We start from the raw sequence: 27361 nt of genomic DNA, 5'->3' as shown, positions 1-27361 counted from the left end.
AGCCAAGATTCTTGCTAGTGTACTTGTTCGAACCGAGTTCGTTACACTCATAACTAATTTGCTGACAAGACGCGCAATTGGCACGGGCCCAATCGGACTTATCGGCACACAATATTACCGCAAACGAGACGAAAGTCAATCGTGGCCGCATAGATGGTAGATAGCATTCAATGTGTTCGTAATACGGATAAAACGTGAAATCTTCGCATTGAACCTCGGCAGTTGAACGACATCGAGGTCAAGATAAACTAAATGATAAATAAAAATAATAACAGTGTACATATGTTAATAATTTCAAGATGTGAAACAATTTTAAAATATAAATTAGCAAATTTAAGTCATTGTTTAGAAGTATATTATACAATAATTAAACATGTATTACAAAGAAAATAAGAATGAGCCAAATATGAGTCAATCGATTGGGAGTATGATTAAACTCTTGATCCGTTGACTCATATTAGTTTTTCTCAGATATTAAGATGAAATGTAAGGTCTCTCTGTGTATAATATAAATGTATGGAAGACAAATGTTATGTACGTCAATAAAATACAACTAGTAGTAAAAGGTATATATATATACATACTGATCAGGTCAGGCGTTTCAGATGAATTGATCATAAAAACGATACATATAAAAGACGAATAAGTTTATTGAAACATAACATTACTATAGTAGTGGAGGAAAACAAACATTTGTCTGAGTCATTATGTTTAATAAAAACTACACTTAATTCTCAAAGTTTGTCTTTCTATTCTTACTAAAAATACAAATATGATTTTTTGAAAACGTTCAACATTTTTTTTAAGTTAAAAAATAAATATATTATTATATAATATTATGACATAATTTGAAACATAATGTGGGTGTAGATTGGTAAGATTTATACTCAGTAATGCAATAAAAAATATGTTAAAGAGAAAAAGGTTGTTAGATGATTATATTTTTTTGTAGTTATTAAAATGTGATTATATTCTTATTTGCATGAAAAATATCTTGATGTATCGACAATTTATTTATAACATTGTTATCGTATAATCTATGTACATAAGACAGAAAAATTTACGCATTCTAGTAAAATAATATATATTTGGTCGTTTATATATAAACACTCTAAAACCATAAAAAATACAAATTTATGTTTTAACATTTTACAGATCATAAAAAATATTTGTATTTTCATATAAAATAAAATTTTCATTCATAATAGGGCTTATAAATGTAAAGGCGAATTTAATAAATATTGAAGCAAAGCTTGATTTATATATTAAAAAAAAAATATCAGTAACAATATTTATTAAGTGATTTATTTACGTACTTGTACATAATAGAATTAACAATAATTATTTTTTGAATTAACATATCTATTATTATAAGAATGATTGAAAATTAATTTCTTAAAAAAAATGTTTTCTATATGATACAATGTTGATTTTATCGGAATTCCAGTTAGGCTGCAAATAAAAAGCACAAGCAAAGCGACTCATTTCGTATTCATTATCGTTTGGAGCTTTTATAAGGCGATAAAAATCCCAACGTTGACATTTTAAGGGCGAGCATTAAGCCGAACCCATAAAAGGAACTTCGTCAGATTATTTTTTTACATCCGCCGACACATTCGCAGTTCAGAGGTTAAAATTTGCATGCCAACTTTGCGCATTCTATTGCGTTTCGCGAACCCAATAATCGGTCGATAAATAATCACCTCTCAGCTCCAAACGGTTTCCATGTGCATTTTTTTCCAGACAATCGCCCGTTGATATTTCAGATTTAACTTCAGAGAAATCCTTGTCATTACTGTGGTAATCATCATCAATCATTCCAATTTGCTGTGCGTGTCTTATACGACTACTAAATGCGAAACTCACACTATAAAAATGAACAATAATAAGTTTATGGGCAAAACTTTTATTGCTTATTCGTACTTACATTTATATGTGTGATTTTAAGTACTAATAGTTGTAGTAGTGAAGCAATAATCTTGTCGTATCTTTTATATATCTGCATGATATGTTAACATATAATTTATAAAATAATTACTTGTATTTATAACATTGGAATAATTATATTAAAAATAAATTAAAATATTTCTGCTATTAATAAACTTTACTTACCAAACTATTGTATATAGAAGCAGTGGCGTAGCTAGGGTATGTGCCGCCCAGGGCGATCCTTAAAATTGCCACCCCCTCCCCATATATTTTTTGCAGGATCATAAAATCAGCATTTCTTAAAATAATAAATTGGTTATTATTAAGCTCTTGTTATTCGTGCATTTATATATCTTTTAGTGCATTCAGGGTTAAGAACCATACTGGACGATCCCATCGCGAATATGCCGCCCCCAAGCAAGTGCCGCCCGGGGCGGCCCACCCCCTCCGCCCCACCATAGCTACGCCACTGTATAGAAGATAAATTTGTATATACAATAAATACTGAAATGATGAAAAAAAGTGATTTTAAATGTTTATTCTTATTTTAATGATTTAAAATGTAATTTACTTCTAGATATATAACGTTCTTTCACTTCACGATCATAATCTTTTAAATTTCATTAGTATTATATGTTGAAGGCTTACATGTAAAATATTCTGATATTTTTCATATCGTCTTCATTTTTTTTCTTCGGTCTATGAGGTATTGCGTCGATCAAAATAAAATCTAAAGAATAAGGTGGATAAGATAAAATCTTTTACCCAAGCTTCTTCATTTTATCGAGAATCAATTTCGCCGCAAGGGACGCGAATTGTCGTATTGTAAAATTATTTGACTTGTTGTTAAGTGCAGACCTTTTTTAATATCTCTTGTAAGCGATCTAGTTTATCTCAAAATAAGCTTACTGTTATTGTTCGGCTTGGTTTAAGAAATTAGTAATACTTAATTCCTTTGCAATGCGTCGAAAGAAGCTAGAGCAAAGGAACCTCATCCATTTATAAAATATAAGCCCATACATTTACTTCCATTCAGAATACACTTTCGTCAAAAATTTCCATTAAAAACATAACTAGATACTCATATATATAGGAATTGGTCCAAGCGGAGCTACGCCGAGCAACGGCTAAGAAGGCTTAGAAGAGTAAGAAAACCGCCGCTTCCCACTTCAAGTCAAGTTACGAAATCCAAAATCCAGAGTTCAACCCGATTTTAGGAGATGATTGGAGGCTACGAGCATAAGTTGTATTTCATTTAAAAACTATTGCATATTTAATAACGACTTACATAATTTGCCTTCTATAGTACCTACTCAAAAATAATCGCGCGACCGCTAGGTCAGTCAATAATATCACGAACTATTTCTTTTATTTTCTTTAGAATAACATAAGGATTAACAATACACTTTTAAAATAAAATACTTGTCTGTCGGCAATTAATTTATTTTAAAAGCAGTTAAATTTTAATGACGATAGTTTACAGCTGACACTTACTGGGTGTAATTTCAACTGGAACGATTATATGTATTTATGATTTTACTAAAATTCCTTCTAAATGCGCTTAACATTAAATATAGTATTGATTCGAAAGCGTTTAATAACAATAGTATTAAAATGCGTATAATTTACATTTATTGCTAATAATATAAATATCAAAAATCACTAATCAAAAGGTTGTGCCATATATACCGTATTGTTGAATATATGAAAAAATGAACCAATGTTAAAAAACTAGAGATATTTTTGGTATTGTTATGATTTTCTAAATAAAATGTTGTATCGGAACATTTTATTGTAAAATATACTATTTTATTTTATTTTAAGCACTAAATTTGATTCTTAGATTCACTATATTATGTTTCATGAGTTGCAATTTGAAGATTGCTAATGAAATTAAGTTAAAAATTAAGAAAATTAAAATTTACTACAAAAATAGCATTTGAAAAAAATTTAGGAACTTTGGTTAGTATTTCTGATAAAATTCTCAATATATTATATATAGAACGAATCGATATCATAGATTACGGATTTATTTGCGGTAAATCGCAAGTCAGTAGTACACGAATACGACTCATCAATGATACGCATCATCAATGATTAATGACTATTTTGTGTTGCCTCAAAATCCCAAAAGCATCCGGCCTTACACGCCGGTCTTAATAAAAAGACGATCAAGATGGACCTTAGTGTAAAATGATCGCATGACGTCCACGAGATTTATCTAGTGAGACCACCGACGAGACTATGGTCAAATAAATTAATATCCCGTAAAATATGGCCTTTTAACACTTGAGCCGCCGTATTCATTTGAACGATTTCACGGCTTCTACATCATCGTTTTTACATCTTAAATTTGAACCTAACAGCTAACGTGTTATTCTAATTCAACTTTATTAACACACAATATTATTTTTTTTATAGTTGTTTTAATGATGGTATTATTTTAAATGACGTCAATCATAGCGACAAATGTAACATAATTAAGATTATGCTCGTTCGATTTTGGTAATTAATATTTTAATAGCCCACCTATAGCGTTTTGTTGACCTTGAATTCTGGTTTGATGACATCGTAAAATTATATCTAAGCTAGCAGATTCATGCGTATTTTAAAATTATTTTGAAGTAACTTTAATCTTGACTTAAAATTATTATTAATTTAATATTAAATATACTCATATATGTTTATATCCGCATATATCAAACAAGTTAGCACTTCTGGTTTAATGTTAAACTTCAATATTAAAATAAAGTCAGCGTAAATCACGGCGTTCGTGTGTGCACGACGTGAGATTCGAGTGTTCGAGATTAAATTACGATCGTGTTAAACTAACGGATTGTAATGAGTTAAGGGCAATTGCAAGGTTTTAACTTACGATGATTAATTTTAAAATTATCGACTATACTGGGCGGTCGTAAATATGCGATATATGAGTTTTTCCTATAAATTTATGCTGTGAATCGTTTGTTTGATGGCTGGGATTCCATTAGGAGCGGAAACGTTAAAAATTCAAAAGATAACGATATCTGACGGGGCGCAGCTTCTTAGCAAGGTTCAACCCATTCAGAAGCTCTAATTGCTGAGATTTTAGAATAAAATAAAGCTCATTTACATCTTGTCGGCATTGGGTATTGAACTCTCACACTATGCTTTTATGATAGAAATCTAATATGTGGACACAATCATTGCTAGAGAATTGCTACTGTATTTCATGATAATTTAATGAATTACAAATAACGTGTTTAACAAGAATTATATATTATGAATATAATATACATATATGCAGGTACTATTATTTTATATAATGCACCAAATTACTAGTAGAACTATTGTTTTAAGTAATATTTTAAAGAACAACTATTAGATAACTTTCCAATATACTACTTTGTAAGTTTATTTATTTTAATTACTTTAAGTCTCGTTACGTTTGAGTCTCCCCTCGTGTGTGTATATATATATTATGTATATATATACAATGTATGTAGGAATGTAGGTATCATATTATTTAATATATATAAATTAAATTCAACCTAATAATGAAATTAAACCCGAGCCCTACAACTCGAAAAAAATAATTGAATAAAATTACATAAATTATGGTTATAAACAATCGAATAATATGCAATGCGGCAGTTATTATTGTTTATTGAAACGGCGGGTTGCGAACCTGGCGCGTCGATATCCCCCACGGTTCAACTTGCATGAGCGAGCCGAGATGTATGCTTGATAAGCGATTTATTTTTTGTATACATGTATACGAACTATGTATGTATGTATACATACGATCGTGGACCGCAATCGTACATATAATGAAATATATAAACGGGCTTTTTGTTTGAGGAGAAGCTCCCAGGGAAGCGCCCACGAGCGAACAACTTCGCAAAAGCCACTTTCGTCAAGTCGGAGAAAGCGGCCGACAACTGGCCCCGTTTGCTCCTCTTTTGCTCTTAAAAAAATCTCTTGAAAGATCGTGGAAGCGATTTTTTATAGTGTTATAAATATTCGTACTTGGTAAAATTCGAACGGGATTATTTCATACATTCAATAACAATTTCTATGTTAAACTAATACATAAATTAAAATAAAGTATTATATTTTATATGCTTGAAATAGTACTAATAATATTACTACACATGTTTTGTATATAAAAAGCAATAAAACACCATAATTAAAAATACATTTATATTTCACTATTATGTTGCAAGTGTTGCCCTAGGTCAACTTGATTGACGGAGTAGGCGCAATTGTTGCTTTCGCCACACACAACCATAGAATATTACGATCGACAGCGTGGGCGAAGAGGCCTTGTTGCGTTTTATATAGAGTCAAATATTGAACCTCGTTAACTGAGAATATCTTTTTAAAATGAGAACAAAAATATTTTAGTAATGATGTTAATAGTAATTTATGCTTGTCATACTTGTTATAACATTTAAATTTATCGCAAATTAAAATGTTATAAAAATCATTGCGATTTGCAAACGAATGTCAACTTCTGCATCTAATCTGTTTTTTTTTGTACTTAGTTTTTGTTGCTGTGTACAGTGAAAAAGATTTTTCTCATAATTTTAAGTCAAAAATGCATAATTTCAGCTTGATTAACTGTTATTTTTAATAGAGAGTCGGTCGATATAATAATCTGTTGTTCCTTTTCTTTTACTAGCAATTAAGAGGTGTCACGAGATTCTTCAGGAGGATTTTGAATCCAAGGTGATTTTATTTTTGGCCAGGAAAATATTTCAGAAATGTTTGTTAAATTTAATAAATGCTTCATCAAATTATATTTCGCATTTTTGTTGAGTTGCGCGTTGTTAAATAGAAAAATATTGCGTAAGTTTATTAAAATACGCAAAAATTTCTGCAAGATATGCCATTTTTTAATCAAATTCTGTTCTTTAATTAAGTTATGGATATTTGTTTTATTATTAAAATTGTTGAATTTTGTCTCAATAGTTTTTTTTGCAAAGCCCAGATTGAAAAATATGTATGCTCTAAATAATAGCACGCAGAAAATTTGCCACATTTTACTTTATTATTTTAAATAAATAATAGTTGTTTCGACTACCTATTTACTACACAATTTTATTGTACATTTTTATTTTTATTACTTTACTACATTGTATTGCTTGCATAAGTCAGTTACTAATACCTGATACACTTCGGAAGGATTAAATGAACTCTAGTTTTTTTCAATTTCTGTCGTGTCTGGAAGATCAGAATTAGTAATTATTAAATAATTATAATTCTGATTCAACATTAAAGATTAGATTTTTGTAGTTCTTTTTAATTTCTCTGGTAAATATCGCGATGAATAATTAAAATAATATAGAATTAGGTTATTGAGATAATTGTTTATAATTGATAAAATAGATGTCACCAATTTACAGATATTTTTAGTCGGGTGATTACTTACTTAGTATTTATTTAACTCAATAGGTTAATGCTTATTAGGTTGGAACGGAAGATTAACAATAAATATATAAATAAATTGATTATTAAATCATTTTAAATAATACGTTATTGAAACGTAGAGTATTTTCAAAGAACAGCGCGTGCTTTTGTACGCCGTTCTACTGATTATTTAAAAAAACTTCTAGAATGTTACAATAAGTAAATGCAAATATATCGTATTTATATGTTGCAGTTCTTTGCATTGACTATTTTGGGAATTAAATTGCTGCAACTTATATGCGCTATTTTTTTTATGATATACAATACCAACCACATGAAAATTATTTTAGTGAATAAATTTTAAATAAGACATTTTATTCTATGATTATGAAGAATTATTATATTTGAAGTATTTTCTTTAGATTTTTGTTGATTTTGCATGGTTTTTATCATGACCGTTTTGTTTTTATCAGCAACATTTATCTTACTTCAAATACAGTGACGAAATCATATGCAAATTATTAAAAATTATTTAGATGTATTTATGATCTGTTGCGGACTCTTTTTCTCTACTGAATGATTTATATTCTCTATAGAGATGAGTTTCCGTCAAACGTCTGCCATTTAGTTTTTGAAAATTGCATAAGTTTACGGATGTAGTTCATAATCACAATATTCTTATGATCTCGATGGTAATGTTTTGTCAATAAAACTTCCCATCACTTTTAAAAGCAAGTCAAGATTCTTTCTACGCTTAAACTAAGTCTGCAAAAACCTATCCAAGATGTCTATGAGGCTCGTCTTTCACTTTAATGATCCGTCAGTCTTGCGTTAGGATCTTAAATTTAGATTTTACGAGCAAGAAAATACTGAAAATTAACCGGAATAGTTTTTGAAATAGCGTAATATAAAGTTGTTTCAGTATTTTTCTGTTACAAAATCACAGCATCATTTTTAAAGAGCTTTGAAATATGATTTATTGAGTTTTTGCACAAGGATTTATGTCGCTGTCGACACTCGAACTATTCTCGATGAATTTTTGGTAGTCACGATCGCGTCCTTCTGGTGCCGTGGCTATCACCATTCAGCTCCTTTATTTGCTAACATTGCACATCTGGTCTGGTTAGTAATATTTAATTTTAATATTTTTATTTCGTTTACACTGGGGATTTCAACCAGCTGCGCAATTCGTTTTAATTTATAAGTCACTCTAACAACCATTTCGTAAAAACTCAAAGAAAAATCAGCCCATCTCTAAAGTTAGGTCACACATACAATGTGAGCGAGATCGCAATAATTACGTTAATATAGCGTTCAAGAAGCGATGCAATTGACTCGGAAACATCTTCATCTGAGATACGCCAGAGCTGTTTCGAACCAGAATTATAAAATATGTAACACTTGGTTCCAGAAGAAAGAGAACACACGGAGTTACAATAGCAGGAGATTGTATCGACACATGTGACATGATTTGATCGATCAGAGAGCGTCACAAAAACACATCACTATAGATCTCAGCTGCTTCACGAAATCACAGCTGACAATAATACAACTTCACACGCCAGTAAAAATACCTGCAAGTTCAAATTAACCGCCTGATATATTTTTTTATATATGTGGTAATTTATATACATATGCTTATAAAATAAGCTGTAACTTGCTTTACCAGCGTCTATTTGGCTGCAAAATTTTACATAGTTACTTTTTATCACATGATGTGTTCTCTCTTTAGACAACCGTTTTTTAATATGTATGTACAAATTAAATAATGAATAAATATACAAAACAGTTATTGAAATCCCAAAGAATGAGATATATAAGGATTTGTGTAAAGACTTAACAGACTAGTAACATATTAAAAGTTAATAAATTCATAAAAGCTTATTCAATAAAAAATAATCTTGCATTATAGATAGATATATTTTTTTTACAAAATTTAATAAAAAAACACATAACTCATGATTATATCTTGCATGGTGATTAGACGGATACTATTAATTGGCTCTAAATATTCCCAGACATTTTTTTAAGATTTTTGAAGTCGATTATCTCAAAACAGGCATTTGTTATGTTTGTCCTTTATTTTAACGCCCCATACTCTAATCGGCAAAGAGCAAGAAAGTAACTATATATAAATCAAAAAATATGACAAGATCACGCCTGATGGTAGGTAAATATGTATCTAAGACTTAGTTAAATGTTGTATATGCTCATGAAGAAGAATAATTATAAGTTGCTGAACTTAAACTATTTTTTATTTGATTTATAAAATTTGGATCTGATCTACGTTTCAAGTGTCCTTGCCGGTCAGTCCTGGCTAATCAGCGACTCTCAAACACCGATTGGTCAGTGGCCGGTGGTCTTGGTCCGTACAAAACATCGGGTAGGACGTGCAGAGCAAGAGAACGTGATTCGTTAAACCGGCGAGAACCAGTCGTCAGTCAGTCAGTGTGCGCAAGCGTTCGCGCTAGGACCGCTGCTCTCTTGGGCCAGTTTTCTTCGGAAAGTTAACGAAATAATTCGCGCCGATCGCTCTGTGCACAGTGTAACACAGTGATGGATCGCAGTGATCAGTGATAGTGATTGTGAGTGTCAATGCATCGGCGAAAGTTACCAATGAGTGTGACAAATGGTGGAAAATTGCATTAGCGATTCGCGATATCGATTGCAGATTTTTGTGTTCGATTCTGAGAAACAGTATCATTTTAACAGATTTATTTTAACGACCTAATAACACGGATCGCGCACGATCGGGCCGATGGGATAATTCGAGGATCTGGAACGATTTGAACGAATTATCTCGTTTTGCGCTGTCAGGAAAAAGACGAAAACTTAATTCAGAGATAATGGAGGAGATATTCGCATGCAAATAAAGAAGATAATTTAATTGGCACACTTAAAAGAAGCCCTGTATTTTTACTCCAAAACTAGATTATTATAAATATCATAGTATACAAAGACGATGAGTAAAAAATAAATACTTATTGGCACTAAAGCTAAATTGTGAATTTTCATTTACTGGATATCAATTTATTATAGGGGTTGAAATATCATAAACATTAAGAAATTAATTTTATTAATTAAGATATAAACACTCAAAGTTGGATCTAATAAATGTAGCCATAATAGCGCATGAGTTAAGTTTGGAGCTTATTACCCAATTATTGTCAATTCTGAAGAAATATTAAATTTACTTTGCAAAATTTGAGCTACTCATAAAAAATATTTATCTGAGCTGTATGAGTTATAATTAATAATATTAAATTTAATTTTATAAAATAGATGATAAAAACAACAAACTCGCATATTGATGAAGCGTTTTTTAAGCTGAAAACAATTTAAATCGGATATTGTTGTTTTATTGCGCAGAATAAATCAGAAATATTATTTCACCAAGATGACTTAAAGATTTAGACAAGTGTAAAAAATATTTCACTCAAACTTAGTTTTGGAAAGCTACTTTTGCCTTTAAAATATACGCTAAGAAATTATTAGTCAATTATCTTTTAATCAAAAAAAGTACGCTGGAAATAAAACCAAATTTGCCGAATAATTTATCGAACGTCTTCACGACTGCACCACTTCATTGAAAATTTCATAATAATGTAATACAAAAATTATGCATATTTGTTTTGAAATAAGCGTTCAACCATAAAATTCAGGCAAAAATGGTCCGTTTCATTCTCGACATTCGCAGCATTTCACGAATTATTTTTATATAAGATAAAAAATATTTTAATAATAAAATCCAATATATTTAAATCAAAATAGCGTGTAGTTTTCAAATATTTGAGCGGAACAGACTTTCGGTTAATATTAATATTAATCCCTGTATTTAAGTTAATTATTATACATTTTGTCTTTATTTAAAGGTACATAATAAGTATAATTTATTGCTGTTTTGTTAAAATTATTGTGCCTACTTACTTTTAATATACTTTTAAATACTAAAGAATGTTAATTTTATGTAATATTTCAAGAAAAAATGTTATGAAAGTTGTTTGCTCATTATATTATTCTCTGCTTTATTAAGGGAGTGTCAAGTTATAATTAGCCGCGCTGCAAAGTTTAATTAGCGTTTTTATACAATTCGTATACATATTTTATCCTTGGCGTCGGAAAGAATTTTAATTAATGTCAAAATCTAAATCACAGGTCGCACAGTGACTCAAAAGCCAAATACAATGTTAACAACATCGCGGAAAAATTGCTGACTCGGTGAAATTTTATCAGATGGCCGTCTCTCACGGACTTTAGTCACATTTCTGGCCATCATTTAAATAACTCTTCTTCACGTCGGATCAGAGAGTAGGAGGGAAAAAAATATCTTAATTGCTCCACTTCCACATCCACACAATACTATCTCATATCGCGGATCGTGAACAAAACGAGAAAAGTCGCATAGACCGACACATACAGCGGTGATTTATAACGACGAGTGCGAATTTATTGCTTTAAATCCATTTTCGGCATTTTTTAACATAGCATTAAGCGTGTGTGTGGTATAAGGAGATTCAGTCTAAAGACAGTCCACTGTGTTACTGGTTGAAGTAACATTATCCAGAAGCTTTTATTGAATTCTCGGAAACCGCAAGCACCTTGCGTAAATGCGTTTAGCGGCTCGCGAAGAGCACTATGCATACAATAGCATATTGTAATTTATAATAAATATATAAGGATTTTAAATATTATAGATACAATGTTATGGGAACCTGTTAAAGAATGCTAACTAAATTACATTTTAGATAATAAAATCAAACAGCGAAACGATTCTATATTTTTTTTGTCTTTTTATTCTAACATTCAGCAAAATTTCTATCATAAGATCACACGTATTGGAATCTGTAAATCAACAATTTTTATCTTTAAACTTCTAGTTGATCTCTCCAGAATTAATTAATTGTCCAAAAAAGTTTGGGACATATCATGGAGCATCCAATATTACTCTTAAAAAATATTTTGGAATTTTGATTATGAACATCTGAATTATGAGTTGCTTGCTAATTCCCAGAGTTAAATACCTTACATCCAAATTGCCTTAAGGATGGATTTGTATACGAGCAGCTTATTCTCCACTGTCATTTGGGAGGTTTTGTCTATTCATTAGCTAGTAATATTTTCTCAGACTGAAGTCTAGTTGCTTTCTTTTACTCCAGGTAAGCCTACTGTCGAGGTGCATCTCTAAATACTTTAAAAGTAACATTGACAGACTTTAGCTCGTTTGCCTTTATTATTTAAATACGCAGTCATTCTTGGTGATAAGAAGACGGGTTTTCATAATAAGGCATAAGTTATTCGTCAGCAAAGATTGCGTAGGTAGTCCTGTTTCTAGTTGAGAAGTCTGCTGTGTAAATTAAGTACAGTATTAGCCCTCGTACACTGCACTTTACTCCAGTTATATTAAAGAGACGAAGGATTTATGTCTTGATATGACTTTATAATTTCATATAAACGATGAGGTAGTGCCTTTTTGATTTTATATTTTAATCCCCTATGCCACACTTTGTGAAAAGCCTGACTTATATCCAGAAAAGCTGAGAAATATATCCTTTCTTGCAGATTTTTATTAATCTCGTTTGACACTGGTGTATTTATTCAATTGTGCAGTGCTCTTGCAAAAAGCTAAATTGGCGGCTTAGGATTATATCTTGTTTCTGTAGTATAGGATTTATTTTACGTAGTAGTAGATTCTCGAACAATTTTAATAAAATATGCAAAAAATAATCAGCCTGTAAGATTTCACATCCTGGTTTTGAAATAAGTATGTGTGTTGAAAAATATTTGAGTCTTATTGGGCTAAAAATGTGTGTAATTATTTTTATATTAGTAGTTCTTTAACCCTTTGAAGAGTAACGCCGTACATGTACAGCGGTCGATTTTTCACTGTTTAAAGGTTCCCCAGATAATTATATATTTACATATACAACTAAAAAAATAAAAAAAACATTATAATTTTTGTAAATGATTTTTATACATAATATTATCAATAAATTAAATTAACAGAAGCCGAAAAATATATAATAAATATGTTAAATAAATTAACAGAATTTAATAATAGAAAAAGTGGGAAAATAAATTATTAAAACATACCAATACATAAAAATAGTAGAATAAATCAAAGCAATAAAAGTAATAGAATCATTGATTTTTTTATTATTATTTACTATAAATACTCAAAGGGTTGAGCACCTTTCCAGTAATTAAATCATTTTGAAGCTAAGGTCATTTTTAGTATTGAATTATTTCTGCTTATTTTTAATTTCTTTAAAGGAAAATTGAGTTAATGTGGTGCTTCCAGAGATTAATTTTTTTGATAGATTTTGATGTGAATTTGATTTTTATGGTTTTTAATAATTTGAGGCTTCAGTTGCAGTTTTTTTTGATAGTTCTTAATTGATTGATTCTTTAAAATTTGTTTTAACTATTTCGTTGTTGTACTTAGTTTCATTTTAATTCTTGGATACCTTGCTAGTTTCCACATTAGTCGTAGTTTTTTTAATACAAAAAATATTTAACCTAGTTTTTTTTAATACTTTTGCTATAACAAATTCTTCAAATATAATTTAAATATAATTTTACTGATTATTATAAATTATGATAAATAGTACATATTGAAAGTCAGAAACTAAGCCTTTAATTACAATTACGATTTTTGAGAAACGTTGTTAAATAAGTAAATTAAACATAAAATATAATTATTTCTGAAGGTAAAAGTATTTTATCGATCGTCTTAAGAACTAAATTTTTAAGTGGAATACTTTTTTGTTTTTGCCGATAGCTTAAAAATTAACTATAAAGTACTTATTAAATCAGTATATAGATAAATGTGATTGCGAAATTGATTAAATAAATATACATATATGTAAAAAAAGCGATTTTTTTAACTCCAATGGCTAAACAACTTTATAAACTATAATTTACTGCTAATTATTATTTTGATTTTAAAAATTAAAATAAATCGTACATATAATATTAGAGAATCGTTTATATTATACTATTGCATAAAAGTACTTATTGTTTAGTTTAAGATGAACTCTTAGTATTACATATGTTTTTCAAAATAGATTATATAAATAAAACGTATTAAAATAAATTCTCTCAATATTTATATTAAAAAGGTGACTTAAACCTATAGTATTAAATTTTAAACAATAATAATTCGTGTTATTTATTATATTATATTTGTATAGCTGATCTTATTCTAGCCCCCTCAGTAATGATTTCATTAGTAAACAAAGAAATTTGACGTGGCTGATTGTTTTTACACGGAACCATAACATATTTTAAATTGCCTTAAATTTAATTATACATTTTCAGATTTGCTATACATTTACTGATCCACGTCAATCATTTCAACACGTAATAAAGCGATCTATTCTGCGGTCACAGAGACACAGATTCCGATACGTTGCGCGGTGAGGGAAATTAATTTCTGCGGTCGGATGGATCGTTTTATTGCTATGTCCGTTGATGCTGTGGGAAAAAAATATTTTTTCTCATATAAATCACACCGAATCTCCAGATTGTGTGCTACGGTCGTTGTACTCTTGCCGTTGAAATTATTAGCATACCTCATTGATTTCGCGTACCTGCAGCTTTTTGACCGGTTATCATCAACAAGGGTATCCGTCCGTGATTTATCCATCCATCTGAGTCTCGAGCATCTGCCACATCGATTTATTAATCCGCTTGAGATGTTGATGCCAAGTGATTGTCGACGGTTTCGAGTTTATATAACGAGGCGCGTTTCGAAACGGCAACAATTGATGTTTATGACATAATGAAGCGACGATTGAAGTCTTTGAGTATATAAAATATGCATTAGTATATATTTTAGCTTTATGGGATACGTTAAAACTTACTGAGTGAATAATTAAAAATATTAATTCAAGAGTTATTTATTTCTAATATTTATTCCTACTAATATTGATGCAATTTAAAACACCACAGTCAATTAGATTTTCTATAATTATATACAATAAGCTAGAACCGAATACCATTTTTTTTTTAATTTCATAAAAGCAACGCACCCCATAATTAAATACTCATTCTACTTTATTTTCGAAAGTATTTTTAATCAGAACAACATCTATATATTTATAATGCTACATCTATAGATTTAATTATTAATAACTCAAGTTTCCTTAATATGCATGTTCAAAGGCAATATTTAGATTTGACAAGCAACATAAAATTATTTACTAGTCTTTGAAAAATTTATAAAATAAAATTATTATTGATTGAAAGTATTGAGATTGCCGAGAAAAAGCATTTTTATTAGTTTTTTAATTTTTAGTAGCTCCTGAGATTTAAAATAGCATTATTAATAAAACAATTCTATAAAATTCTATAAGAAATTAACAAAAAAGTATTAAAATAATATGAAAAAAAGCTTTTTAGTTTAAAAATATTAATATAATATTTCAATTTAAGCATTCATATTTACAATATTTTATTCAGATTAAATTTATTAAATTAATGATACAAAACATATAATTTTTTATTATTATTATTTAATTATATTTTTAATATTTCAGACAAATATAATAATAATACTATATACAACAAAACGTTTGCTGCAAAAAAAAACTAAGATTTTATTTATGAAAATATCTTACTGATCGCTATATACATATATTGTATATATTTATAATAAAAATGTAACACAACCAAATGATATTGACTATATATAAAATATAAAAAATATTGAGAAATTTATATTTATAAAACAATTGTAATGACATAAATAAAAATCTGATAAATGTAAATTTAGGATTTTTTAATAAAAATCATTATAATAAATCATCAGTTTTAAAAGTCAATAAATTATTGGTGCAGATTTAATTTTTTGTATTAGATTACTAATACTAAATATTTGATACACTATATGTTATACAAATAGGAAAATTGTTGAAAACTATATGTTATACAATTAGAAAAGGTATTTTTTTCATATTGTTTAAGTAAAAATCAGATTATATGATATATACATAACTGTAACAAAATAATATTATTTATTTTATAAGATCATTATTATTGTATATGTTAAACAAATATAAAAATTGTTAAAATCTGATCTAAATAAATAAAATAAAAAAATAAAATAAATAATGCAGAATTTTTATAGATTTTTTAGCTACGATACAATTATGTTTACCTAATTTTAGCAAAAAACAATATCATTTTTATAAAATTTTATTATTTATCGTATATTTTGTATATTATGTTAGACATATATAAAAATCTGATAATTTTTTTGGATATATAAAATCAGAGAAAATAAGTAGAATTTATATAGATTTTATTGGTTAAACTAATAAACAGTTTCGGCAGGAATATTATTATTGTATTATTGAATTAATACTGTGAATTGTTAAATACACATATCAATTTGTAAAATCAAGTTAAATAAATTTCAGCAAAATATATCAAAAATTTAAAATAAGATACATTTTGTTGCTTAAGATTTATTATTATTTAATCTTAAATAAATATGAAAGTTGACATAGTCTAAAATTACATATTTGTGTATATGTTCCGACTGGGTATTGTAAAAAGCAATACCTAGCTACTGTGAAGATTGAACTAAAAGTTCTATAAATTATTTTAACTCAAAATATTTATATATTAATTTCCTAAAAATAATTAAGATATTAGTATATCTTTTAAATTTCTCTCGAGATAAACTCTTGTTACAAAGATTCAATTTATTTTTACATTTATCTTTAAACGTATATTATGCATTAAGTAAACCAGGGACACGGTCAATTGGGCGACGGCGATTGGGCGACGGTCAAATGGGCGATTCAAAATGGGCGACGGACAAATGGGCGATGGTCTTTTGGGCGACGGTCTTTTGGGCGATAGAATAATAATGCATTCCAAATAAATGTGATGTAAATCATGATCTTATAATTAATTAAATAATTAACATAATTTAATACATATTAAAAAATATATATATGTATATTATATATATACGTACATACGAAAATATAAGTAATATTTTTTAGAATAGAATTAAAATATGAAAACATTATTTGGTCTAAACAAAATATAATATACCTACATAAGATATAGTATGTATATATTTACTTATCATTTGTGCTTATTTAATCATAAAATATCACTTAATAACAGTGATTTTTTTTATTCCAGAATTTTAGAGAGTTACCCGATATCATAAAACACTTAAAACACACGGCTTAAGTCGGTAATTTTATTATAAGTATACTACCTGATAAATGTTTATAGTGGGCCCTTACGCGATTTTTTTTTATGTTTTGAGCCTTGGAAACTACTCTGAGAACAAACCTTTGGAATTTCCAAAAATCGCATATTTTACAGTTATCTATTTTAAATTAGATAGGATAGTTATATATAAATATAATAACACAGAACTAACGCTGGTAAGTGTTTATCGTGGATTTTGCCCTTTACGCGATTTTTTTTATGTTTTGAGACTTATAAATTACTGTGAGAACAATCTTTTTGAATTTCCAAAAATCGCTTCTTTTACCGTTATCTATTTTAAACTGAATAGGGTAGTTATATATATAAATATAATAACCTAGAACTAGTGCTGATAAATGTTTATCGTGGGTTTTGCCCTTAACGCGAATTTTTTTATGTTTTGCGCCTTGGAAATTAGTGTGAGAATAAGCTTTGCGAATTCACAAAAATCGCATATTTTACAGTTATCTATTTAAAACTAGATAGAGTAGTTATATATAAATATAAAAACCCATAACTAGCGCTCAGTATACTTTTGAATTTTGACTGAAAATGTTCGCAAAAAGTTTCGTTGCGTCTTTGAAAATTATTTTTGTCGTGGTTTTAAAACACTTTGTCACAGTGTCATTGTGTTTTTGGTAAAAAATTAAGTACAGCAAGAAAATAAGTATGCGTCTTTTTATTCACATGTGGGTTATATTTAATGTGCTATTTATAGATAATTGGTTTTTATAGATCATTGTTGAGAACGACTAATTTGAGTTACCACAGTTTATATTCTTCATAAATGGATAATTCAGGCATATTAAGTCAAAAAGACAAGGAAAAATATGTTTGGAATGGATATCTTTATAAAAAGAACAGACCAAAGAATTTTTATAAAAGTTTTGAGGTACAATAGAAAAAATATCATAGAATATTTACATGGTATTGCATATAATTATAATATGAGTTAATAATTTGAAAATAAAATTGTTTTTAGCATTTAATATACTTTTTCGTTTTAATGTATATTTTATTAATATTTACAATAAAGCAAAGCGTGCAAGTTTTTTCTGTCGCCCATATGACCGTCGCCCAAATAACCATCGCCCAATTGACCGTCGCCCAATTGACCGGAATCGCCCATTTGTCCGTCGCCCAATTGTCGCGTACCGAGTAAACCATTATCATTAAAAAAATCTTTTTTTTTATTTAATTTATTTCTTAACTTGCATAAATATATTTTTTGAAAAAAAATCTATTTATAGCTTATCTCGATCCACTGTCACCAACCCAATGTTTTTTTCTAGTTTTGTTTCGAGATCATTGTATTTTGGTGGACAAGTAGATGTTATATACCCAGATTTTGAATAAATATTAATGTTAAATAAATATTTTTCTACAAATTGTAGTGTAAAACAGTAATAAGTAAAGTAAAAAAATATGTTTCCATTTTTAAAATACGTAATTTATTAAGCCTTTAATGTAAAAGGTATATTTAAAAATGATTATGGAAAACATAAAATAAGTGGTTTTTAAATCTTTATCGAAAATCATCGTAACACTCTTTGTTGTATAAAAAAATAAATATTTTAATTTAGACTTTTGTGAAATATAATATTTGTAACGTAAACTGTATATACTAATAGTCTAAAGGCTATAATTATTTGTTCTACTTTTCTTATACTTAATATTATTTTAATTACTTGATATTTTTATTTTTTGCAATTGAAATAAAATTTTATATTGCTTATAAATAATAAAAAAATATAAATTATTTTTTGCATAATATGTATAATATTTGTAGGTATACGTTTCTTTTAGCCTATAAAATTCTGTGTCAATTAGCATCTTTTGTGATTGTACACGCATGATGCGGTAAGGTGGCGGTGGCACTGCCTTACCCAATAAAAGGCAATGTTAACGACGAGACAGGTGCAAAGTGAGGCTTGAAAGCGGTAAAGGTACAAAGCTGGCGAATAAAAAAGGTACAACAAAAAAGAACCGTTGTTGGGGGCGATCGAATTCGGTTATCCTTTACGACTCTTTTTTATCGCTTTCGAATTTGGTAATAATGGAAACTTAAAACAATAGTATCATTAGTACCAATAAAACAAAAAAGTTGCTATAAAAATATAAGATAAGAAGTAAATAATTATTATTCTAATCTTGTGCATGATTGCATTTGTCAAGCCCAAAGTGTATGTACAGTGTTACGAATACTGAATAACCAAACAGTCCACGTTGGCTTTACAAACTTGTATTCTATCTCTGATACATTTTAAGAATATCAATGAACGATACATTAGAATTTTAACGACTCAATGTTGTACTATATAATTTATTGGAGATTATCGTATGTGTCAATATATCAAAAACGGCGCTTAAATTTTATGAGCTTTTATAGTTGTTGGTCTGTTTTAAGAACGATTAAAACGCGTTATGAATTACCAAAATAAAAACATAAACGAGAAAATCACTATAATTTGTTCGAGCAAGTTAGGTGGTAAACGGTTAAAAACGTGGGAAATTTTATACCGTAATAAAACTTACGTAAACTGTGATGAAAATAAATATTTAATTATGGAAAATGGATCACAAGTTTTTTGTCGACTTGGTTCACATTTAATTAAATCTTAGTGGTTAGTATAAACCTAGTATTAAAAATGCTTATTTGATTATAATAAGCATCCATTATATTATATTAGATAAATTAAAAAAAGTTGTTAGTTAAAATAAATGTTAATATTTCAAGTGACAATAAAAAAAAGTTAAAGTAGAAATAAATAAAATAAAAATTCAAGTTAATGTTACTTAAAAAGACCACATATAGGCTATGAATATTTTATACATTTTAAGATAAAAGTGTAGTTTAATTTATTTTATCCAATACTTAAGCAAAATATGTATTATGATTTATTCACAATTACTAGTTTAAGGTCATGTGAAATAATTATGTTTTATTAATTGAGTTTTGTAGTAGCATATTAAAAAAATATTGGAAAAATGTCTACATCTATATAAATTACTACCAAAACCGTCGTTTTATCAATTGACGTTTAATTGTGATTGATGATACATACACTCAAAAATAATTTAATACGCACATAAACATCCAAACGTATTTAACACAGACAGAGTGATATATCGACACAATAATTCACGCGATATCGCAAGCGTGACTTTTTTATTGTATTAGAAAAGAGTTTCTGTATCAACAAACACACATATTTTTTAATTATCCATAAAAGCAAACGCGTGAGAATATTTACGCGCATAAATTATGCAATCCGCGCACGTTCGTTTGGCTTTTCTTTAACCATTTCAAAACAAGATTAATTGTGCCAGGCAACCAGTTCGATCTCGGAACGGTAGAATTTATAACTTTTTGTCTGTCCGCGAACGTAAATCTCGCGGTGAGGAGTTTCACAGTGCACGATCCCCTTTTCTTGGCCGTTATCATAACAGGTTGTACGTACATACGTACGTATCGTATGTAGGTTCGGACAACAGAATCATCTAGACGCGTTGTTGTATTGTATATAAAATGCGGGATTAGCTTCATAAACCTTAACCAACAAGGCTTCACTAGTCCAATTAGTGCTTCTCGGAAGAATGTTAACACGCTCATGACGAGATGTTGGGGGTAGTAATGTTTTTTTTAATATTTTTTCTGTACGTTTCAGCAGCAAAAATCATATTCTTAACGGTGGCCATAATTCATGGCTTCATTTAGGTACAACCATTTATTATCAAACTTATAAAATGACTCATCCTTTGCAACTCTTTTTCAACACCTTCACTTTGATCCGCTTTTTTTACTTATATGTATCATATATAATACAACTGAAAATAAACGCCATTAATAAATTAATATAAAAACTATTAGTGCACTTTGGACCAATAAATATGTGCCAATTAATCATTAGTGTTAAAATCAGGCGACATAAAAAATATCAAGAAGAATTATAATAAAAAAAAAAATAATTATATTTAATTTTTTTATTGAAAAAATAATATTCTTTTGTTTAAAAATAATGACTTATAAGCACGTAGAGGGAAAAGTAGATACCACTAGCAAGTGGTGGAGTTGAAATAGCAGTGTCGAGTTTAATTATTGCCGGCGGTGATCTGTCGTAATGTGTTGATTCTGGACAATCTATGTCTTTCACCGAGTCTTTCTCCGTCTGACCCTTCTATAAATAAGTTTCACATTTTTTATAATGTTAGTTCGATCCAGATGGCCACTTCAGTGATGTTAAAAAAGCTAGAAGACAATTGCGATGGGATGCTCAAGATAGAACGCATCCTTTCCACATAAAGAGCAGTTTTTATAAATACTAAAGATCGATTAACGGCTGTGTGGTCCGTAATATATTTCCAATTATTAAGCCACAAGATCTCTCTTCCACTGTAGTAAAAAAATGGTGTTTAGCCTAACTTTCCAGACATTGTTTTAGTTTGTTCAAAATGGTTTATATAATGACTCTTAAGTTATAACAAATTGTGTAGGAAATTGATAAATAACTGTGATAGAATAACAGGTTCAGAAAAACTTATATAACTAGAAAAATTCATCAGTGTTAAAAAGAAAATATAAAAAATATCAAAGAAATGATATTTAAGTTCTGTAAATCTTCTTAAAATAAAAACTAATTACATATTAAAGTTTTCTTAAAAAAAACACTTTATAATCTGCGAATCGAGTGATTTCTGATTATTACTTGAAAAGCAATTACAATATTATTTTTCAGAACAGTAAATAATTAGCCATCGCCTTTAAATAAAATCTTTAGGGTATTTTAAATGAATTTTTCGAAAATGGAAAATCTTGATCTATAAATCTCGTAAATGATTAACCCAGTAACTATTAATAAATAATACAATATTATGCAAATTTGTATAAGGTTTCATTTATTAGACACTGTTGATTTTATTTTTAATTTCTGAAAATTTCAACGGTTTTTAAACATTTAAAAAAAAAAACATAATTAAAGCAGAAAACTATGCATCAATGCATAATGTATAATTAGTGCACTGTAGCTGACTTTATTGTTAGCAATTTGTTATATAGGATGTCTAATACTTCTGTACTGTTAGTAAATATCTAAATATCATATATATTATTGTTTGGCATTTTTTTTAAATTTTGTATACGGATATAGGTTTAAATATAATTTAAAAAAATATAATTTGTATTTGTGGAAGAATTTAAATTTATAATTTTAAACTTTTTTTATTTACACAAGATTAGGTAAAAACAATAAAGCTTATCTTTTTGTATTAATGACTACAACTCAATATGCTAAAAATATATTATCATTATAAATTTTTTTAGATAAACTTAAAATAAAGCACTATTTGTATTGATTTTAAAGAGATAACAAATTTCAATCCAGACACTGAGAAAGTCCAAAGCTGCAATATTGATTATCTCTTGGACTTAAAATATAAGTACTTTCTGTAATTTCAGCTATTACAGAGGGTTTTTTATGAGACATATCAACGATATTAACGTGCAGTTTTACATATGTGATACATACATAAATCAAATTATTTTATCTTCATAGCAAAAAAGTGCAAAATTGTATCTTGTATAAAAAAACTAAAATCATTAGAAATGTTTACCTGTAATTTTTAGTAAATATTTTTATTATGTTACAGAATACTTTTAAATGTTCAAATACCCCAGATTTTAGTTATAAACAATATGAGTTTACGTGTAGCAAATTATTTTTTTATGTATTACAAATATCATTAAATATGAATATTTGGATAACCTGTAATTATTTTAAAGTTTGACTTATAAGATAAAATATTTTTATTTTTTAACTAGGTTATAAAAAATATGGTACAAGAGTAAATTTAATTAAAGTAAATATATTATAATGTATTTATAACTCATATTTATTAAGAGTTCTAAATCTGTTTATTGAATAACGTGGAGTATTAAATACAGAGAGCTAAACTTTTATAAACTATGAATTTTCTTCTGAATATTGCTTTAAAAATATAGTATACTTCTTCTGCGCAATCTGAAATATAATAATATATTTATTTGTTTTTTCTCTAATGCAATTTTCGTTAAAATATAATTTATTTTTTAATTAAAGTTATAGTCGGGTTATTCATTTATAAAAAAATTGCTCATTGTTTATAAAAATCGTGACGTATGGTCACCGTATTTTATATTACTCTCTTCGGCTTATACTTGACGCGGTTCTAAGAATTTTAGCATCAGCTTTTACGTGACGGTATGTGTGATGTTAGTGCACGAAACGTGATGAGTTTCGCAAAGTGATGTTTATGATTTTTCGGTGTGATGGTGTTCCAAGATGATGAAACGGTCCAAGTCATATACTTGGCTTCAGCAACTGCTCAAAGCCAAGGGCACGCCAGACCCTCAAGATGCGCAGGAGCCTTCGGACGACGAAGAATGGCCGCAACCTTCGTCGTGGCTCACCTCGGCAGACATCATGGATAAAAACAGGTGATTATCTCCATATAAAAGCCGCGCCTTGTTATGCAACTGCAACAATAGCACCCTTTCCATTGTGTTTCGAACTCGACGACGTTGTGTGTTATATAAGCGAATAATTTCTCAAACTATTTTCCTTACGAAATTTTCGAAGTTCTCCGACCATGTAGAGTTATTGACATCGGACGTGAAGCAATGCTGATCTTATAATATATATTGCAGATGCGAACGTTTTTTGTATTGTGTATGTACGCCAGGTACATAAGTAGCAGTTATTAGTTTGATCTCGTCATGATAGTTATGGAAAAAATATTATTATCAATATAATGATTTATTTTATACATTCTTGTTTATAGATAAATTCGTTAGGCAGATATAATATTAAGCAAAAACTATTTGCGAATTATATTTCTGGGTTTAAAATATATTTATTAAAAAAAAAAATTAGACCCATTAAAAAAAACTAGTTTAAAATATGTTATATGTAAACATTAAACCTCAAACTAAGATTGTAATAATATCTGCACAAAATAAATATACAAGATTCATGTGTAATTAAAATAATTATTTTAAATTACATATTTCTGACATCATAATAATTAGTATCTTTAAGTTATATTATATAAAACTCGCTGTAGCCAATAATTGTTCTGAAATATGTTTTTATTATTTTAAACTTACTTTACCTTTTCTCACGTAGATCAGTGAAAATAGAAAAAATAAAAAATATTCAGAGAATAACAATTATATATTTATACACACAATTAAATTAAAATTGAGAGTTTTAGTTTTAATGTTTTGTGGCTCTACCTACATAAAAATATCCTACATAAAGACCAGCTACAAAGGAAGCAAAAATCTTCACAGATTGCCCTCAGTTGTTAATTACAAAAACTTATTTGAGGCAATATAAATTCGCAAAATCAGTGGAGGCAAAAACAAGCTATTAATTTTCAAAATACTGATATTTTAGGAAATCCTGAAATATCTTAGGCCTTCTGTCTTTGCATATGTTGCTCCTGCCTAGAGATGACATTGCGTACATATATATAAAATCTAAAAGAGAGCAGTTTCTTTTATTTATGTAATAAAAAGTAGTTCTTATTACATGTTTGTAAATAAAAAATTGAGTTCCTCGATAAAAAATTCTATCTCAATATCTATTGTACATACCTCAATAAATATTTTTAAGAATGATGTTTAACTTCGTGGTATTATTATGGAAGTTTGGCAAATAAAAGCATCCGTTTTAGTTATATTTATTCCAACATTGAGAAAAGGTCAAATAAAATATATTTATAAACCATGTTTGTTCGCAGATGTTATTTGCTCTTAACAAATGGGTGGGTTTAAGAAGCGATGATCTAAAGTTTATTTTTGAAAAATTACACCTACATTTTTTTGACGTTAGAAAGTCATTTTTATATTCATCCAAATGTACTACAATATATAACAGAATGAGAAATAGCCACTTCAATTTATTGAATGGCAACATTATATTTTTTTTATCTCGTTAAATGCAACTCATTGGCTTAAATGACGTATTAATTAAAAATACAATTTAAAAATATAATAACGCATGCAGAACGTGACACGAATTTTGACGAACGAGCAATCATTACATTATTAATTATTTATATGGCTAAATGAAGTCCAATTAGTCGAACATTTCAACAAACCAGTATTTTTATGTTGAAATTTTTTGAATTATTTTTTCTTGATAGTATACGATTATAAAAATAGTAATTAAATATAAATTGTAATAACAAATATTAAATAGTATATAAATATCACACTAAAACATTTCCATATATAATAATAATGGCTTATTAATCACGTCATACTCTTGATTTATTTTTACGGCACACAATTGACATTAGCTCATGTTTCGCAACGTTCCTCCATTGTTGTGCGAACCGAGCTTGTGATTAATCGGTGTGACACTACTTTAAATAGTAATAAAAAACGGTTCACGATTTTGAAACCGTAAGTGTATTATTCATTATGCACACATATAAATTATAATCTACGTGTTATAAACATTATACGTATACACGCGAGAGCGATAATTCCGTTTCACGGTTAATTTCTGGTCATGCGTGTATTACTTATTCTTTTTTTTAAGGCGTTCAAATATATAAAAAATAAAAATATGCAGCGAGCGTGATGATGGGTAATAAAAAGTAAAATCCGTCATTATTTTAATTCAAAAACAACGAGTGAACCGATTGAAAAACCTAATAATTATATGACCCGGCCGTTATGCGGGGCATTAGAACAAATTGAACGATGGTTCAAGTCGAATCTGACGGTTATCTTTGGTGGTAAAGGCGTAAAGTTAATAATGACAATGAAAAATTGACGTCATAGAATAAATATCTTTTTGTTAGCATTGAAATATTGCCATTGTTTGGCATGATCCAGTTTCTTCACGCAACCACGTATGAACATCATCGTAAATTTACGTTTACAGAATGTTAGCGAAGATTGCAATGTATTTATTTTAACCGTTTTTTTTTATATTGTACATCTTGTTCTTAAATTTATAATTTTAAAACAGATGTATATATGGATGTATTTTTTATATATACAATAATACGTATATAATATGTGTAAAAACTACCTATATTAATCTAAATAAATAAATAATACTATTTACATAATTTAATTAATAATTAAAATTATTAATCTATAACTAGTTACAGAAAAAAAACATGTTCTGAAAATAAAAATAGAGGGGTAATAAAAATGGAAGCAAAGCCTTTGGTCACAGCATCGTTGTGCTTTCAATGGTAATTCAAAATTCGCAAGTGCGAGTTTATTTCAGTGATACGTTTATTCGGCACGAAAGTAGAACCTGCTACCAAAATTCATCGCCAACTTGTTTCTATATATGGCAATGACGTTATGTACAGGCAAAATGTGGCAAAATTGTGTTGTGAATTTAAAGTAGAAAGATATGACATTCATAATAAAAAATGGCAGTCTTAGTACTTATAAATAATATGATAAATGTACATACATTTACTTATCGATAAACTTTATGATGTATAATAATTTCTTAAATGTACAGGATTTTACTTTATAAAATATTTAAATTACTTTTCTGACGATTGAATCTAGAAACTAGTTTTTAAAGTAACTAAATGCTTTGTGATTAAATTAAAATAATAAATATAGGGCTATTTATATAAATAAAACGTTTCAATTCCAAAAACTAATGCTTTATCTCTTTTTTGCAAATATCTTGCATACAATAAATAGTTTTCAAGAAAAGTCATAAAATTAGCTTTATCTTAATATTTCAATACTTGGCTAATAAATTAAAAAAATACAGTGCTTTTATTA

General features: G+C 28.1%; 1 protein-coding gene across 3 annotated transcripts in view; it reads left to right on the top strand.

Moving 5' to 3' along the window:
• The first annotated feature begins 9723 nt into the window (after positions 1-9723).
• The window catches only part of LOC148232059 (uncharacterized), a 282135-nt gene continuing 264497 nt past the window's right edge, over positions 9724-27361 (top strand). The window contains exons 1-2 of one of the 3 annotated variants that reach the window (XM_088192740.1): positions 9724-9905; positions 23649-24025. In XM_088192740.1, the coding sequence (XP_088048866.1) occupies positions 23871-24025 (155 nt within the window). In that variant the 5' untranslated portion in view covers positions 9724-9905; positions 23649-23870. The remainder of the gene's footprint in view (positions 9906-23648; positions 24026-27361) is intronic. The other 2 variants (XM_088192742.1, XM_088192741.1) reach the window with 2 other exon arrangements.

Source organism: Plectrocnemia conspersa, unplaced genomic scaffold (assembly GCF_051122295.1).
Source record: "Plectrocnemia conspersa isolate PC_06_02 unplaced genomic scaffold, ASM5112229v1 ptg000009l, whole genome shotgun sequence".
In the NCBI taxonomy this organism is placed as follows: Eukaryota; Metazoa; Arthropoda; class Insecta; order Trichoptera; family Polycentropodidae; genus Plectrocnemia; species Plectrocnemia conspersa.
This window is presented reverse-complemented; position numbering and strand designations above follow the sequence as displayed.